Source organism: Gadus macrocephalus, chromosome 11, assembly GCF_031168955.1.
Source record: "Gadus macrocephalus chromosome 11, ASM3116895v1".
In the NCBI taxonomy this organism is placed as follows: Eukaryota; Metazoa; Chordata; class Actinopteri; order Gadiformes; family Gadidae; genus Gadus; species Gadus macrocephalus.
The window spans coordinates 22,345,799-22,361,322 of NC_082392.1; the positions used below are offsets into that span (position 1 = coordinate 22,345,799).

General features: G+C 41.7%; 1 protein-coding gene across 6 annotated transcripts; it reads left to right on the plus strand.

Moving 5' to 3' along the window:
* Nucleotides 1-581: 581 nt before the first annotated feature.
* paqr3a (progestin and adipoQ receptor family member IIIa) lies at nt 582-11,636 on the plus strand. Of its 6 annotated transcripts, XR_009528177.1 has the most exons (9): nt 585-767; nt 1,822-1,850; nt 3,898-4,115; nt 8,174-8,336; nt 8,595-8,750; nt 9,682-9,879; nt 10,032-10,122; nt 10,843-11,087; nt 11,158-11,636. XR_009528177.1 is itself a non-coding variant. In XM_060065906.1 (8 exons), the coding sequence occupies exons 1-8, from the start codon at nt 707-709 to the stop codon at nt 10,698-10,700; spliced, it is 1,077 nt and encodes a 358-aa protein (XP_059921889.1). In that variant the 5' UTR covers nt 582-706; the 3' UTR covers nt 10,701-10,711. The 6 variants fall into 6 exon arrangements, 5 of the variants coding, with proteins under 5 accessions (XP_059921889.1, XP_059921890.1, XP_059921892.1 ...); XM_060065906.1 differs by lacking the exons at nt 10,843-11,087; nt 11,158-11,636 and adding an exon at nt 10,591-10,711 and having other exon boundaries at nt 582-767; nt 10,032-10,173; XM_060065907.1 differs by lacking the exons at nt 10,843-11,087; nt 11,158-11,636 and adding an exon at nt 10,591-10,711 and having other exon boundaries at nt 582-767; nt 1,825-1,850; nt 10,032-10,173.
* Nucleotides 11,637-15,524: the final 3,888 nt, after the last annotated feature.

Sequence of the window (15,524 nt, forward strand, 5' to 3'; positions counted from 1 at the left end):
CGGCATAGGTTTTTTTTTTAATATATATATATAAATGTGCTCCTTTTTATAGCATTATAGTCTATATTGGAGTGTAACTGCTCATTCTGACCCTTATCAGGGTCCTTCATAACCGAATGATGAATTCAGATGAATTCATTAGAAAATCGAATTTCTTTAACAATGATAAAATCGAGGAAACTGAACGGACAAATCAAACAAATGTTAAACTCAACAGAAAAAATCCAGATAAGAGGTTCTCTGTTCATTCCCGCTCTGGCTCCCATTGCTTAGTATTGTAATAGTTCACTATAAATTGCTCGCTGCAACGGCTATCATAGCAGTACTATTTCTGATCAGAGTTATAGAAGGCCTAGTACTATATCAGATCTGAGTTATAGAAGGCAAGGCCTATAGTAGGCTACTATATCAGATCAGATTTATAAAAGGCCTATTGTAATATTACAGACCAGTGTTATAGATGGCCTCTATATTTCCTATATATTTAATATATCAGAGTTATAGAAGGCCTATATATTCCACTGCGCTAGTGATGCCAAAGCTGCCTGTTGTTTAATGTATCATTGTTTTTTAATCAGGCAATGCCACGTCCCCTACAGGGTCCTACATGGTCCTTCTCTGTCACAGTGTGAAATATGTTGCTAAAGTCAAAGCTAACTAATGTTTTGTTTTTTAAATCGAGTATTAAACATCTTTATCGACAGTGATGTATAATAGCTTTTATAAGACCCCGGGTGGCTCCCAGTGTACATACACCAAACTAAAAGGTAAGATCATTTATGAAGATCATTGATACTTTACTCGTTGTGGCCGGAGCTAAACCGAGTTAGCCTAGCTGGGACTGAGTTGTAATGTTGAGCTCTGTTTATATATTTTATATAATCGTTTATATGATGAATTGAAGTCTCTACCTGCTTGATCATCCGGCGAAAACGTTAAGAGTGGTTATACTATTGATAGCTAGTCATTGTTCTCTTTATTAATAATTGTCCTGGTGAGTAATCTTTTCATAGTTAGTAATCTAGTAATAGTAATCTAGTCACAGTAATCTAGTCATCGTTATTAATCTATTCAGAGTAAATCATCTAGTCAAAGTTAGTAATCTAGTCATAGTAAGCAATCTAGTCATAGTTAGTATCTAGTCATAGTAAGCAATCTAGTCATAGTTAGTATCTAGTCATAATAAGTAATCTAGTCATGGTTAGTAATCTACTCATAATTAGTAATCTACTCATAATTAGTAATCTAGTCATAGTTAGTAATCTAGTCAAAGTAAGTAATCTAGTTACAGTAAGCAATCTAGTTATAGTTATTATAAGTAATACAGTCGTAGTATTTTATGTAGTCATTGTAAATTAAATAGTCATAGTAAGTAATCTAGTGATAGAAGGTAGTAGCGTTGTACCAAGTCATCTAGTGATCTAGTGAAATACTTAGTTATCTGGTAATATTAAGTAATTTAGCAATAGTGAACAATCTAGTGGAAGTAAATAATCAAGTTATGGACTAACTAAGTGATGTGCTATGAAATTAATATGAGAAAGTGTGTACTGTTAGTCATTTAATGCATATTGTTCGTTTTTGGGAGTATTGTGTTTGTAGTATTGATTTAGTATTGTGTATTTCAAATTGAGTTAGTATTGTGTTTATATGTATTTTGTTGGTATCGGTCATGAGTATTTCTTTTTATTGTGTATGTGGCATCGTGTTTGTTGGTATTGTGTTACAATGAAACTAACAGCCAATAGGGACATTCTGGTCTATAGTGTTGTGTCTTAAGTTTTGTTAGGATTTGAACGGTAATCATCATGTTTCTCTCAGCAGGGGGTCAAGCCAAGGATTGGAAACCTGTTAGTATTGTTTTATTGTATTGTGTTGAGACATAATGTGTTAATGTAATCATCATGTATCTCAGCGGGGCTCAGCCCAAGGCGTGGGGGTGTGCACGGGTACACGTGTAACCTGTTAGTAAATCATAACCGTTTAGGAAAAATCAGTAAACGAAAACCGTTAAAAAAAAAGAAAGTGCAGCGTTTTTTTTTGTTGAGAAAGTGAAATGTACAATGTGTGGTACATTTGGGTTTTTAAAACTGCACATGGTCGCTTTATAAAACATAGTTGTATCTGTCTTTCATTTGAGTGGCGGCAGTGATGCAGAGGAATCTTTCTGAAAAGCGTCTGCACCCTCCCTTGATCGTATAGGGGGATAATTTGTTTATCAACACAGTGGATGCGCGCGCAAAATGATCGCAAAAATAAAATTTGTTTGACCGGTTGGTTATCTCTGTGTGGTTAATTTGCAGTTGCGGTGTTAATTAGCGATGTTGTCAGCTTACTTTTACATTAAACTGTAATCAGAAAACTCGGTTATATGCTATAGACCCTATAGTATCTGTGGTATAAAGGCTGGGACGAATTTCAAATTATAAATATTTACACTTTATTTTTAAAGTATAGACCGTCGCGATTCCCATTGAAACGAATGGCGCGGTGATTATTCTTTAAAACGAGAGCTGATAAATTGTGAAAAATTAATTAAACTGTAATATGACAACGCGCTTATATGCTATAGAGCAGGGATGGGCAACTGGCGGCCCGCATCCTCACTCAGTCAGGCCCGCACATAATTAAAATATATCCAAAAAATAAATAATAAATTGATCGAGTTACAGAAAACTCGGTCAAGAAAGATGAGAAGAATTCATAGAATTCAAAGGCAAACCCATGCGTCTAGTTTGCTTAGAAACGATATCAGTCATTAAAGATATCCACTTAAGTCGCCACTACAACTACTACAACTGTAATGAATATCATGCTTGTTGGGTTTGAGTTCATTGAGTTGTTGCACTCAATGTTGGGCCACTGTTTTTCAATTTTGTGACATCATTGAATGATGATGTATGTGAGCCCTTTGCACCGATAAAAATACTACCCATTCATGTGGCTGTTTGAGCATGGAAAACATGAAATTAATGTATGTTGGTTCAATTAAAATACCGTACATAGGTTATGTTTCTGGAAGATTTTTTAGTTAGTGGCCATCCTCAAAATGCACCAGAATACAGGAAATCATATCTACCAAATACAAAATTGTGTAGCTTCTCTCAGCTCACGTTTAGTTGAAGTGTGCAGTCATGTGGCCCTCTGATGGTTATGATGAAAAATGTTGCCCTCTTTATCATGAAAGTTGCCCATCCCTGCCCTAGAGTATCTGGTATAAAGGCTGGGACGAATTTTGAATTATAGGTACAAACCATAACGTTAGCTCTCTTGCTCATAGCTCAGCGGAGTAGAATACCTCCCGTTGCCAAGTCGTAGCTGAGGTCCGTCCTATTTATGTGAAAACTTTATATTTGGATTGTAAAACGCATGAAATAAATACGCAATATATATAAATGAATGATCTTAATTAATTTTCTTTGGCAATTGACCATGGTATAAGCGGGATAATGCCCTTCGAGGTGTCGAGTATTTGAATTGTTTTATTATGTTGGCAAGCAAGAAGTAGAATAAGTGGGATAATCAGTCTTATTAAAATGGTTTGTGCAACCAAACGCACAACAAAACATGATTGCGCCTCTTGTCGCTCTCGTCTCTTTCTGCATATGCCATGCGCGTAGAGCGGGGAGTGACGTAGACTGATAATCCCTCGATAGCGCGACTGCGGTCCACTTTAAAAAATAATAAAAGATAATTATTAATAAAAAACTGTCAACTGTGTACACAAAAAAAACGGGGTTGTGTAACCGTTTAAAAAAAATTGTAACCGTTCACACCACTGGGAAGTGGGAACCCATTTGTAATGTGCTAGTGAGATTGTGTTGTAGCTTTGTGATGTAGGAAGTGTGTTCTATTGTTGGATAGAAAGGTTTAGATGTAATCATCATGTGTTCCTCAGCGGGGGGTCAGGCTTGTGGTCCTGCGATGGAGGAGAAGGCTGAGCGGACCCAGACTACCCACTACATGGAGCTGGGCAGCTACCAGTACTGGCCAGTCCTGGTTCCCAGGGGGATACGCCTGTACACCTACGAGCAGATCCCCGCGTTCCTCCGGGAGAACCCCTACATCACAGATGGGTACCGGGCATACCTGCCCTCCAGACTCTGCATCAAGAGGTCAGCCGCTGCTACAGCCAATCAGAGCCCAACACACTACATCCTACCAGACCCCAACAAACTACAGCCAACCAGACCCCAACAAACAAGGGTGGACTGGGACAAAAATTCAGCCCTGGCATTTTCTATCCAAACCAGCCAACTACATTATCAGCAGACACTACATAGAAGTCCACAAATCTCGCAGCATCTCCTCTCATGCATACTACAAAGGAGTCATATTCCTTGATAGCAGTTAACAAATAAGGCACGTAACTATGAACTCAAGGACTAAAATTGACAGCTATAGCAATCAATCAATCAGTCTTTATTCATTATAGTGTCAAATCACAACAGAAGTTTTGTCATGACTAGGGGTGGGACGAGACTAACGGGAAGAACCCTCATGCTACCCTTTCAGTTTCTAGTCTGTGACTGTGAAAATCTTTTGGTGTAAGCCCAGCATTAGTTAAAACCAGACTCTGACAATAATAACAAAATATCCTGACAAATAATCTAAAAAGAAACATATTACAGACATTAGCAGCATTAGAGCTGAAACTCATTTGTTTTAACAGTGACTCAGGTCATTATGAAACCATGAATAGAGAATTGAAAAAATAATAATTATCTATAGCTGTGTGAAAAAGTCTAAGACGTTTATGTGCACATGTATATATTGCCCTACTTCCTCGTCCGCAGCCAGCCAGCTACACTCCACCAAATTCATGACCTGCAAGAAACAGCAAACAGAACTTGTACTCAGTATCTGTGTACTGACAAGTATATGTAGCCTTTTTGTGATGTAGTGACACTTAGTGAACAAATGTATCTGTCATGAAGGATGACTTAAATCTCAAAAGAGCCCTACGGCCTACCTGCATAACTTTTGGAAATAATCATAACCTTTTGTTTCAATCTGAGACAAAACAAGTTGCATAATTTACTCAAAGTCAAGACTCAAGCTAGCCCAATTCTAAACACTAGCAAGCCCCATCCTAAACACTAGCCCTCTATGGGACCTGTTATGAATCTCTCTCTCTCTCTCTCTCTCTCTCTCTCTCTCTCTCTCTCTCTCTCTCTCTCTCTCTCTCTCTCTCTCTCTCTCTCTCTCTCTCTCTCTCTCTCTCTCTCTCTCTCTCTCTCTCTCTCTCTCTCTCTCTCTCTCTCTCTCTCTCTCTCTCTCTCTCTCATATTTATATATACATATATATATAGAAGAACTTCTAACAGGTCAGGAAAACCTGTTTGACAGGAGATGATGGTATCAGAGAATATAAAGAGACATTTATGAATGACCAATTGTCCTTTTATCACACATATAGTATGTTTCTTCACATAATCCTTTGCATTCCACATGAACTAGTTATCACCTCAGTAAACAATAAATGAATTGAAAGATTACAATAAATTCAATAGCAAATGTTGCAAATTAAACTAATTATTTCCTATAGGTTTACTTGTATTTTGTGCATCTGTATTCACAATACAGCTTGATTCTGCGTCTCTATTTACAGCTCATTAGTCCATGTCAATGTTTACTGTTGCTATGGCAACAAGAGACTGCTGGCGTCATCATGAACAATAATAACCCATAATATCACAATTCGGGATATATTTAAACAAAATCAACCACAACTACCAACAGTCACAGCCCTTCAAGTCTGGGCTAATATGTTGTCACAAGTATGCAGTTAATTAGGTCACATCACATTCAATGTAAAAACGTTTTCTACTTTGTCTCAAAATGTAGCCTAGCTAGCCCCAGGCTAACGTTACTTACCATATATGCCTCCACTCGCTCGTCTCCCGGCGCAGCAGCACCTGCTGGGGTGGTGACCCCGGCACCAAGTAGGTCTGTCAATTTTGAACATTTAGCAGCTTCCACCTCCAGAGACTTCAGCTTTTTAAGTCGCAGTTTTTCAGCGCCAACCGGGCGTTTCTTACACTTATCCATTTTCAGCTCCGTCCCGCGACTCCAGCCCATGCCATGAGGTCCAGCCCACCCTGGTTTGTGTTGTGATTGACAGCACTGTCAGGGCTCTTTGAGCCTGTCAGCCCATGATTGACTGACAATGACAAACAAAGACCAATAATATGTGTCGATGCTGGCAACAACACCCTGCTATCCCTCTGTAGCCAATTGGCCGGCCCAATTGGAGGGAATTTAGAGAGAGAAAAAAAACAAAACATAGCGGACCTCAACGGGCCCACCGGGACGATGCCCGGTATGCCAGATGGCCAGTCCACCCCTGGGTGGCGCTGTACCCATTAAAACTAGGGGTAATAGAGCCACCGGCTGACCTCTTTAGGTCACTAGCAACAACAAACTCAGGCGGCATTCGAGAAAGATGTTTTCAGAAGACAGCTGTCAGTTGACTTTGGGTCCATGCCATTTCTCTGACGCTCCATTGTTCCGACCTCTCGGTCGTATGCGGCTCCTCCGGCGGCGGCCGAGCAACTCCTCCGGGAGTCTGCATACGGCAACAATCCCTTTCTCCTCCATGTCGCGTTTCAATCTGTACTTGGCTTTTTTGGCTTTGTACAGAGAGTCAAAGCCAAAGTTCCTTTCCCCCAGTTCCTTCACCACCATGGCCGAGATAACCCCCACTACGATTCTTTACTTGTTGCTGAAGTACCAGAGAGTCTGAGAACCCGACGCAGTCTAATATCAGAGAATATCCCTGTTTGGCCGTGGCGCAATGAATGAATAACGATTGTGAACACGTCGGAAGAAAAAAACATTTATTTTGACAGATGTGCCTGAAGTTACTACTTTACAACCTTGTTGATGACCAACATTTAGAAAAACATGTACTTTTAATTCAGCCAACCGTAGTCGAGGAGCACAGGAGTGGGTCTGTTTAGGTCGTAATGAAGCGATTCTTGACAGACTGGGTACTTTATTCGTAGTTCACCTAACTTTACAGTACACGTTTGCACAGACACAACCGGACTCGTTCATTCACTAAACTGACACACGCAACTGCTCGCTTTCATCGCTCGTCCACTCACTCGCATACGTAACTCACACACACACTGCCATTCTCGTGCACACACATACGCTACTCTCGTAACAGAAGCATATTGTGTACTGTATGCATGTTGATGCTGATAGACTTCTTATAGGGGGTAACTACATTTGCAAGACACCGGCTTCCACCATCTTCTTGGCCACCTTTTTAAATAAATCGGCGTTTCTCGTTTTCCGAAGGCGACAACAACACGACTATCGTCTCCTTATAATTCCGGCTCACGGCCCCGGGAAAAGATCTTGAGCAAGCGCATAACGCCAAAAATCTGATTCCAATTCGATTGATCGTATACATGCACGCTTAATGTGACTATCAATCTAATAATCTAGGGGTTGTAATCCGACTATGAGTAAACCGATTCGATTTTAGTAAGAATAAGGTGTATACATGCATCCTAATAATCCAATCATTGTCGGACTAAGCCAATAATTCGATTTTCTTGAGTGTCATGTAAATGCACTGATTGCTTGCCTGTCCAATAGTAATTAGGGGGGGCCATCAGGCCTGTCACTCAAACCTCTGCGTGAGTCCTGAGGAGATTTGATTCATGATGTATAGTCGAGTTGGCTTTGACTGTAAGGTTGATGCTTGTGTGTGTGTGTGAGACGTAAAAGTTATGAAGTCAATTAGGTCGCATTCAGGTGTTTATGGTGCTCACCATTTGTGTGGCAATTCACGTTTTGGGCGGGTTTTTGGTTGGTTGGGTGATTTTTAGTCTACAGTTGAGCTGGAAATTGCCAACAGAACAGCTCAGCTATTCTATATTTTATCTCAAATGTATTCAAACTTGTTCACAATAGCTATTTGTTTAACTCTTCACTTTATTTGCTTCCAACCATTTTAAATGTTTTAAATGGTTTGCTACATCTTACATTGCTCTGTTCAAATCCCTTCATTTGATTTAAACCATTTAAAATTTCTTTACGTCTTAAACATACTAAAACATATTTTAAACCTCATTTTGCACTACAGCACTCACCGCATTTTCTGCAGAAAATGCATTTTCTAGTTCTACATCCTGTCAAATGTTTATTTTCCTTCCAGCCTCTTCATCCTGTCCAATGAGACGGTGAACATGTGGAGCCACCTGCTGGGCTTCCTGCTCTTCTTCCTGCTGGGGGCCTACAACATGGCTGCCGTGCTGCCGGCTATCGGAGCGTCCAGGGAAGACTTCGTCATCTACTGCATCTGCATCTTTTGCTTCCAGGTGACCCAATGAGATGAGACGCTTGGCTCCGTTAACCAATCACAACAAGCTGCTGTAATCTGTTGTGGCTTCAACCTTGTTTGCTAGGCTAAAGGCTCAACTTGAGTTACATCTCTTCCAGCTGTGTATGCTAGGCTAAAGGCTACACTATGGTAATCTATCCTAGCTATGAATGATAGGCTAACGGCTATACTATTGTAATCTCTCCTAGCTGTGTATGCTAGGTTAGATGCCTAACTTTATTGTCATCTTTCCTAGCTGTGTATGCTATGCTCGGTTGGGTACCACGTGTTCTGCTGTCATCGCTCGGAGAAGACGAGCCGCCGCTGGATGGCATTGGACTACGCCGGCTTGTCCATCGGCATTCTGGGATGCTACGTCCCGGGAGTCTTCTACGCTTTCTATTGCAATAACGTAAGCTAGGCTACATGCCCATAACTATAGCATGAGCTAGGCAATAAGCCTATAGCTATAACACTCGCCGGCTGTTCTACTAGCTAGGGCTGGGCGTTATGGACCAAAACCTCATATCTTGATATTTTCAAGTAGAATGTCGCCATTTGTTAACTGATCATTCTATATCGGTGGCGCCGCTGTGCTTTCATTTCCTGCCCGCCTGCGTTGCTATGCTCTTTAACTTGCCTTGCTGATTGCAAACTCAATCCTAAATTTGGGATTAAACAAAACACCTGATTCTGTAAGTCATCAGACAGCTTATACCCAAACCATTTCCAAACTATGGTGCCATTTGTCTTCTTCTTACGTACAAGCTCCTCTGTGCCGCGTTTGACGGACTCCATTTTTCGCTCTGAAGGGGATTTTAAAAAGTGACGTGCGTGGAAGGGCAGGGCCGGGGCAGAGTGTGTGCGAGCCGGATAAAGAGCGGGAAAAAGAGAGATAAGCAGAGTGAGGAAATAGCAGGCGGCAGGTGCGGCTCTAAACGGCTGTTATTACGAGCAAATGCGCTCCACTCCAGTCTACTAACTACATCGATGTTGATGCTAGCATCTCGTTCCATATCTTGTTTGGAAAATATCGATATACCGCCTAGCCCTACTATTATCCTTTAGCTATCACATGATATGAATATCTATAGGGATGATAATGTGTTGATAAGTATGTAATGTTTGCATACTTGTGTATATTAACAGACTAGCAGTTGTCTTAGCCCTCATGGAAGCCATGATGTATGGTAATAAGTATATAATGTGATCATATTGTTATGTTACAATACTGGCGTCAAGTTTACCTGCTGGCAGTGCTAGCATGAATGCTGGCCATGTCATATGCATACTTTCTGTTAATAACTCTACAATGTTTTCATTATTTGTGTTCTTATTCCCAGTACTGGCGTCAGGTGTACCTGCTGGCAGTCCTCGCCCTCATGCTGGCCGTGTTCTTCGCCCAGATCCACCCTCTGTACCTCAGTCAGCCCTGGAGGAAGCTCCGCTCCCTCATAGTCTGCTCTCTGGCCGCGTACGGCCTCTTACCCACAATGCACTGGGTCTGGATCAGTGGAGGCTTCTCCTCTGAGCCCACACAGGTCAACACGCTACCCAGCATGCAACACTCCCCCAGCACGGCACAACACTATATGGCATTTATTAATGTTATTAAGATGATGCTAATATCACGGTTGAACATGAACAACATCATTCAATAACTTAATGGTGAATGTTTTTATCCTGTTTACAGCTCTTCCTGCCCCGGGTTCTAGGGATGTACCTACTGGCTGCTCTGGCATTTCTCTTCTACGTCTCAAAAGTTCCTGAACGCTACTTCCCAGGTCACAACCCCTCTGTCTTCTTTAATACTCCTCCTATCTCCAACATCACTCCTCTCCCCCTGTCTGTAACATCACTCCTCTCCCCCTGTCTGCAACATCACTCCTCTCCTCCTGTCTGCAACATCACTCCTCTCCCCCTGTCTGTAACATCACTCCTCTCCCCCTGTCTGTAACATCACTCCTCTCCCCCTGTCTGCAACATCACTCCTCTCCTCCTATCTGTAACGTCACTCCTCCCCTCTCCCCCTGTCTGTAACATCACTCCTCTCCCCCTGTCTGTAACATCACTCCTCTCCTCCTGTCTGCAACATCACTCCTCTCCCCCTGTCTGTAACATCACTCCTCTCCTCCTGTCTGTAACATCACTCCTCTCCCCCTGTCTGTAACATCACTCCTCCCCTCTCCCCCTGTCTGCAACATCACTCCTCTCCCCCTGTCTGTAACATCACTCCTCTCCCCGTCTGTAACATCACTCCTCTCCTCCTATCTGTAACGTCACTCCTCCCCTCTCCGCCTGTCTGTTCCATCACTCTTCCTCCTCGCCAACTCTCTCCTCTCCGCTCTGTTCCTGTCTGTAATGTTAATCCTCCTCTCCTTTTTCAGCTCTTGTCTGTGAAAAAGTGATGTCATGCGTCGGTGTTGTCATGTGTCACTGAGTTCATGTGTCGCTGAGGTCATGTGTCGCTAAGGTCATGTGTTGCTGATGTCATTTGACTACAGGCCAGCTGAACTACCTGGGCTCCAGCCACCAGGTGTGGCACCTCCTGCTGGTCCTGATGTTTTACTGGTGGCACCAGACCTGCAACCTCATCATGGCCTACAGACACAGCCAGCCCTGCCCCGGAGCCCCCCAGCAGGCCTAGTATGGTCCTGCCCTGAGCCCCCCCAGCAGGCCTAGTAGGGTCCTGCCCTGAGCCCCAAAACAGGCCGAGTAGGGTCCTGCCTGAGCCCCCCCAACAGGCCTAGTTGGGTCCTGCCCTGAGCCCCCCCAACAGGCCTAGTAGGGTCCTGCCCTGAGCCCCAAAACAGGCCTAGTAGGGTCCTGCCTGAGCCCCCCAGCAGGCCTAGAATATTCTGGGTTGGACTGGACTAGACCCAGGACAGTCTGATTTATAAGATAGAATAGTATAAATTCAGATTATACTGATTATACTGTCTGTTCCTGGCCTAACATGCTTTTAGACGAGCAAATCAACGTAGCTCAGCTGCCAAGCCACCAAGTATTATTGATTTGTGCTGATAAGAACCCTGTGTGTTATGATAATGGTTCGTTTTTATTAAGTGCCTACTTGTAGCACATTGAGTCACTCCTGATCCTGCTATTGGCCATCAGTTGGGACCTTGACTAACAGATCTTGGGTCCAACCGAGGCCCCTTGGAGAGGGCGTTGTAATGTTAGGACGTTACTCCATGAATGTAGTGGTCTGACCCTGGAGCGTCTCCATCTCAACCATGTGTTGGGACGCTCGAGTCCAATAACTGGAGAATAAAGCACTTTCTTTTTTTATTTCAAATGGTATCCAATGTGAGGGATTTTTCAGAGCATACTCTCCCCCCCCCCCCCACCCCCACGCGCTGCCAGCCACCGCCCCCGTACACACTACACTTCTGTTCCAAGGCGTTGCAGGCGGCGCTTGGGATTCAACAAGTTTTTATCCAACAGTTGTAGGGCGACGGGCACGTCCTGTGGGCTTTGGGTGCATGGCAGCGAGTGACCCCGCGCCCCACATGACGGCTGTGTGCATCAAGCTTTATTCACACATTCATTATTTAAATTGTCTAAAGGTATTCATGTTCATTTCATTTCGATTTTTTGTCTGATGGTCGCGCTGAGGTCCTCAAAACTTCCAGGGGTCAGCATTAAATGACCGTCATATGTATCCATAAGATAATTATATGATACATATGCAGCCAGAGGGTTTGAAAAAAATACAAAGGTTATTTTTGAGATAATCGCAAATGATCAATGGTCGATATATCCAAAAGCAAATCTTTTTCCCTCTTTTGAACTGGTTTTAGTTTTAAATGTTATTTAAATAGTGTACAATGTTATCTAAATGGTTGACTGTACTGTGTTGCATTGTGAGTTTGTTTAGCTGTAGTGTCTAGCACCTCCGGAACAATCTTCTAATAAAAGAGATATCGAAACAAAAACAAGTATAAATATAACCGCAAGCGGTGATTAACGGGGTCCGAGCAAAATTAAAAGTCAAGAACACACTAATGGAAGATGTATAAATATAAAATTGTTCCACTTATAAACCTGAACTGCTGCCTCATTCACATGGTCAAAATGTCTATTGATAAGCACACAACATCCAGAAAACTCAAAGCACATATTTCTCAAGTGAATTAAGGGCTTTCTTCAAAGCATATACCTGAAAAATCTTTGAAATTCTGGGGAAATTAAACAATTAGTCAAGAACACTAACGGAAGAAATATAATATGACAGTTAATTATGAAGGAAAAATGGTTAACGAAGAAGTTCCCCTTAATGCCATACTGTGTCTTAGTTGGCAGTCAGATTCTTGAACATGACAGAATGTCATGTTCAGCTTGTTCATAATGCTCTAATCAGGATTCGAAATCTCATCCCAAGGATCACCGGTACACGGCATTATCCCGTTGAGCCACTGACATTCCTGAACTGTATGAAGCCACATTCACATGGTGAAAATGTCGATCGATAAGCACACATCAAAAAAACTCCAAGCACACATTTGACAAGAGAATTAAGGGCTTTCTTAAGAGTACAGATCAGAACATTTGCACTGTTAATGGTATCCACCTCATGATAGCCATATGGTAGTTATACAATAACAAAATGGTCATATGGGCAAAATGGGTTGAGACTGTGGACGTTTGGCTTTTCTATGAAATTGTGGGAAATGTAAAAAAAAAAATAGAGCAGAAGACCAGGGTGAAAAAGATGCATCTGATTTTAGAGATTAATATGAAAGAATTTAGAGTCCAGGTCAATCTAGTAAGGAGAAATAAGGCTAGTTCATTATTTTTTTTAAATAACACCACCTTGGGTGCAGTACCACAATTTGGGTTTATGGGTAGTTGCGGTTATTGGTATCCACCTAAAAATTGTCGTATGTTGTTTTATACATAACAAAATGGGCTAACTGCTCCAACTTTATTGTGAAAGAATTTTGAGTCCAGGTCATTCTGGTGAGGAGAAATAAGCCTAATTTATGATTTTTTACAATAGCGCCACCTTTGGGTGCAGTACCACACATTTGGGTTTATGGGTAGTGGGGGTTATTGGTAGCCTGGTCCTACCAGACCATCGTACTTCAATTCATTTGTACAGAAGGTCTAGAACTGCTGAATTGACAAACGTTCACTCACTTGGAGGCGGGTGTCTGTAGAAGTTTTAAAATTATTGGATCCGCCCAGTGCCACTCTGGATCTGCCATAACCAATCGCATAGCGTTTGGTCGTGACGTGTCATGCGACGGGACCGGCTCCTTCACCACTAACAGAGCCAGCTGGAAAATCAAACTTTTCCTGAACCCGGTGGGGAGAAGCGCCACAACATCATGGCCACCAACAAAACTCTGCAAAGCTTGTTCTTGCTCCGGCTTTAATTGATCCGATTTTCGGCAGCGATCCCACAACAGACCGAAATTCTGAATAGCTTCTCTCATATCCTTCTCCATTGTCTTCCTCTGACTACAACTGAAACTGGCGCGCGACCTAGATGTCATCGTTCTCAGCCACTCCCTCTGTTCGCTGATTGGACCGCCAGAAATATGGTTTCCATGGAACGCATTCATATTAAGCAGACCCAGACCTAGTACTGAAGTGTCATGAAAATTGAGCGTAGGTAGGTGGGCGGTGCCAGGCTAGATTATTGGTAGCCATACCTGAACATTTCAAGAGTTTTCGATTTACGGTATAGGCTGCAGTATGACTTATACAAATTTTGAGAAAAAAAACAAAAACGTTAAAGAAACAATAGGGTCCGATCAGCAACTTCGCTGATCGGACCCCAAACTTGAAAATGCATTTCCTGCAGAAAATGTGGTGAGTGCTGTAGTAGGCCTACAAAGTGAGGTGAAAATATTTTTTAATGAAGCCACAAAGATTAAGATGAAGAAACGTTAAATGGCTTAAATCAAGTGAAACGGTTGAAAAACTATTGAGTTGCGGTCTCTTAAGAAGTAGCAGTGTCAGAATGAGCCGACGTCTTCAATGAAAACGAAGCCGGTGCGTAGCTGAATTCTGCGACCCACCGAAAAGTGTGACCCCAGGGGGCGCTGTTGCATATTTTTTGCAATATAAATCAGCGTAATTTAACACTGAATAGCTTTTTATGGGTAAAGAGCAACAGTGAAGGACCGTATTAAACGCCCTATCCATTGTATGGGTCTGTTAAATGCTAATCAAATCAAATCAAATGTATTTATTAAACAGTTTTAATAAAAAGGTAAGGGGTTGGGAAAAATATGCAACAGCGCCCCCTGAGGTCACACTTTTTGGTCATACTAAAACTGATTCTGAAGAAATATTAAATAAGTGTAGTTTTGTTAAATGTTAAATGAAAATTGATTTAGTTACGTCTTAAACAGTTGAAGTACGAGAGGACGGCTCTGCCGTCCTTCCATTGACTCCCATGTTAAAAATATATAGTATTCTAAAAGTAGAATATCTTAAAAAGTATAAAATATTAAAAAAATTCTGAAAAGAAGCGCGCGATTCCAAGCTATTCTGAACATTTTAAAATTTGAATGGAGGTTCTAGGTGAAAGGAGATAGCTCCCTAAGTTTGTAGAGAATAATAAAGAGGAAAGAAAGAACAAACTAGGAATTGCATTTCCTGCAGAAAACGCATGTGATTGCTGACGGCTGATTGAAAAGCGCGAAACATTGCTGACAATGAAGAAATGTAAAATGAATTGAACTGAAGATTCTGAAAGAAGTAGCTGAAGTACTAGTAGTAGTAGTAGCAGTAGTAGTAGCTGAAGTAATAGTAGTAGTAGCTGAAGTAGTAGTAGCGGAAGTTATAGTAGTAGCTGAAGTAGCCTAGTAGTAGTAGTAGTAGCTGAAGTAGTAGTAGTAGCTGAAGTAATAGTTGTAGTAGTAGCTGAAGTAGTAGTAGTGCCTGAAGTAGTAGCTGAAGTAGTAGTAGCTGAAGTAGTGGTAGTATCTGAATTAGTAGTAATTGTAGTAGTTGTATTGGTAGGAGTAGTAGTATTGGTAGGAGTAGTAATGGTAGTAGTAGTATTGGTAGTAGTAGTAGGTAGTAGAAATGTTGATTTGCTTTAATCAAGTGAGATTTGAGTTCAAAATGTTAAAATCGAATTGGAATAAAGCTGTGTGCGTGTGCATGTGTGTGTGTCTCAAGAGAATGGCGGAGCCATTGCATGTGTGTGTGTCTCTTTAAGAGACAC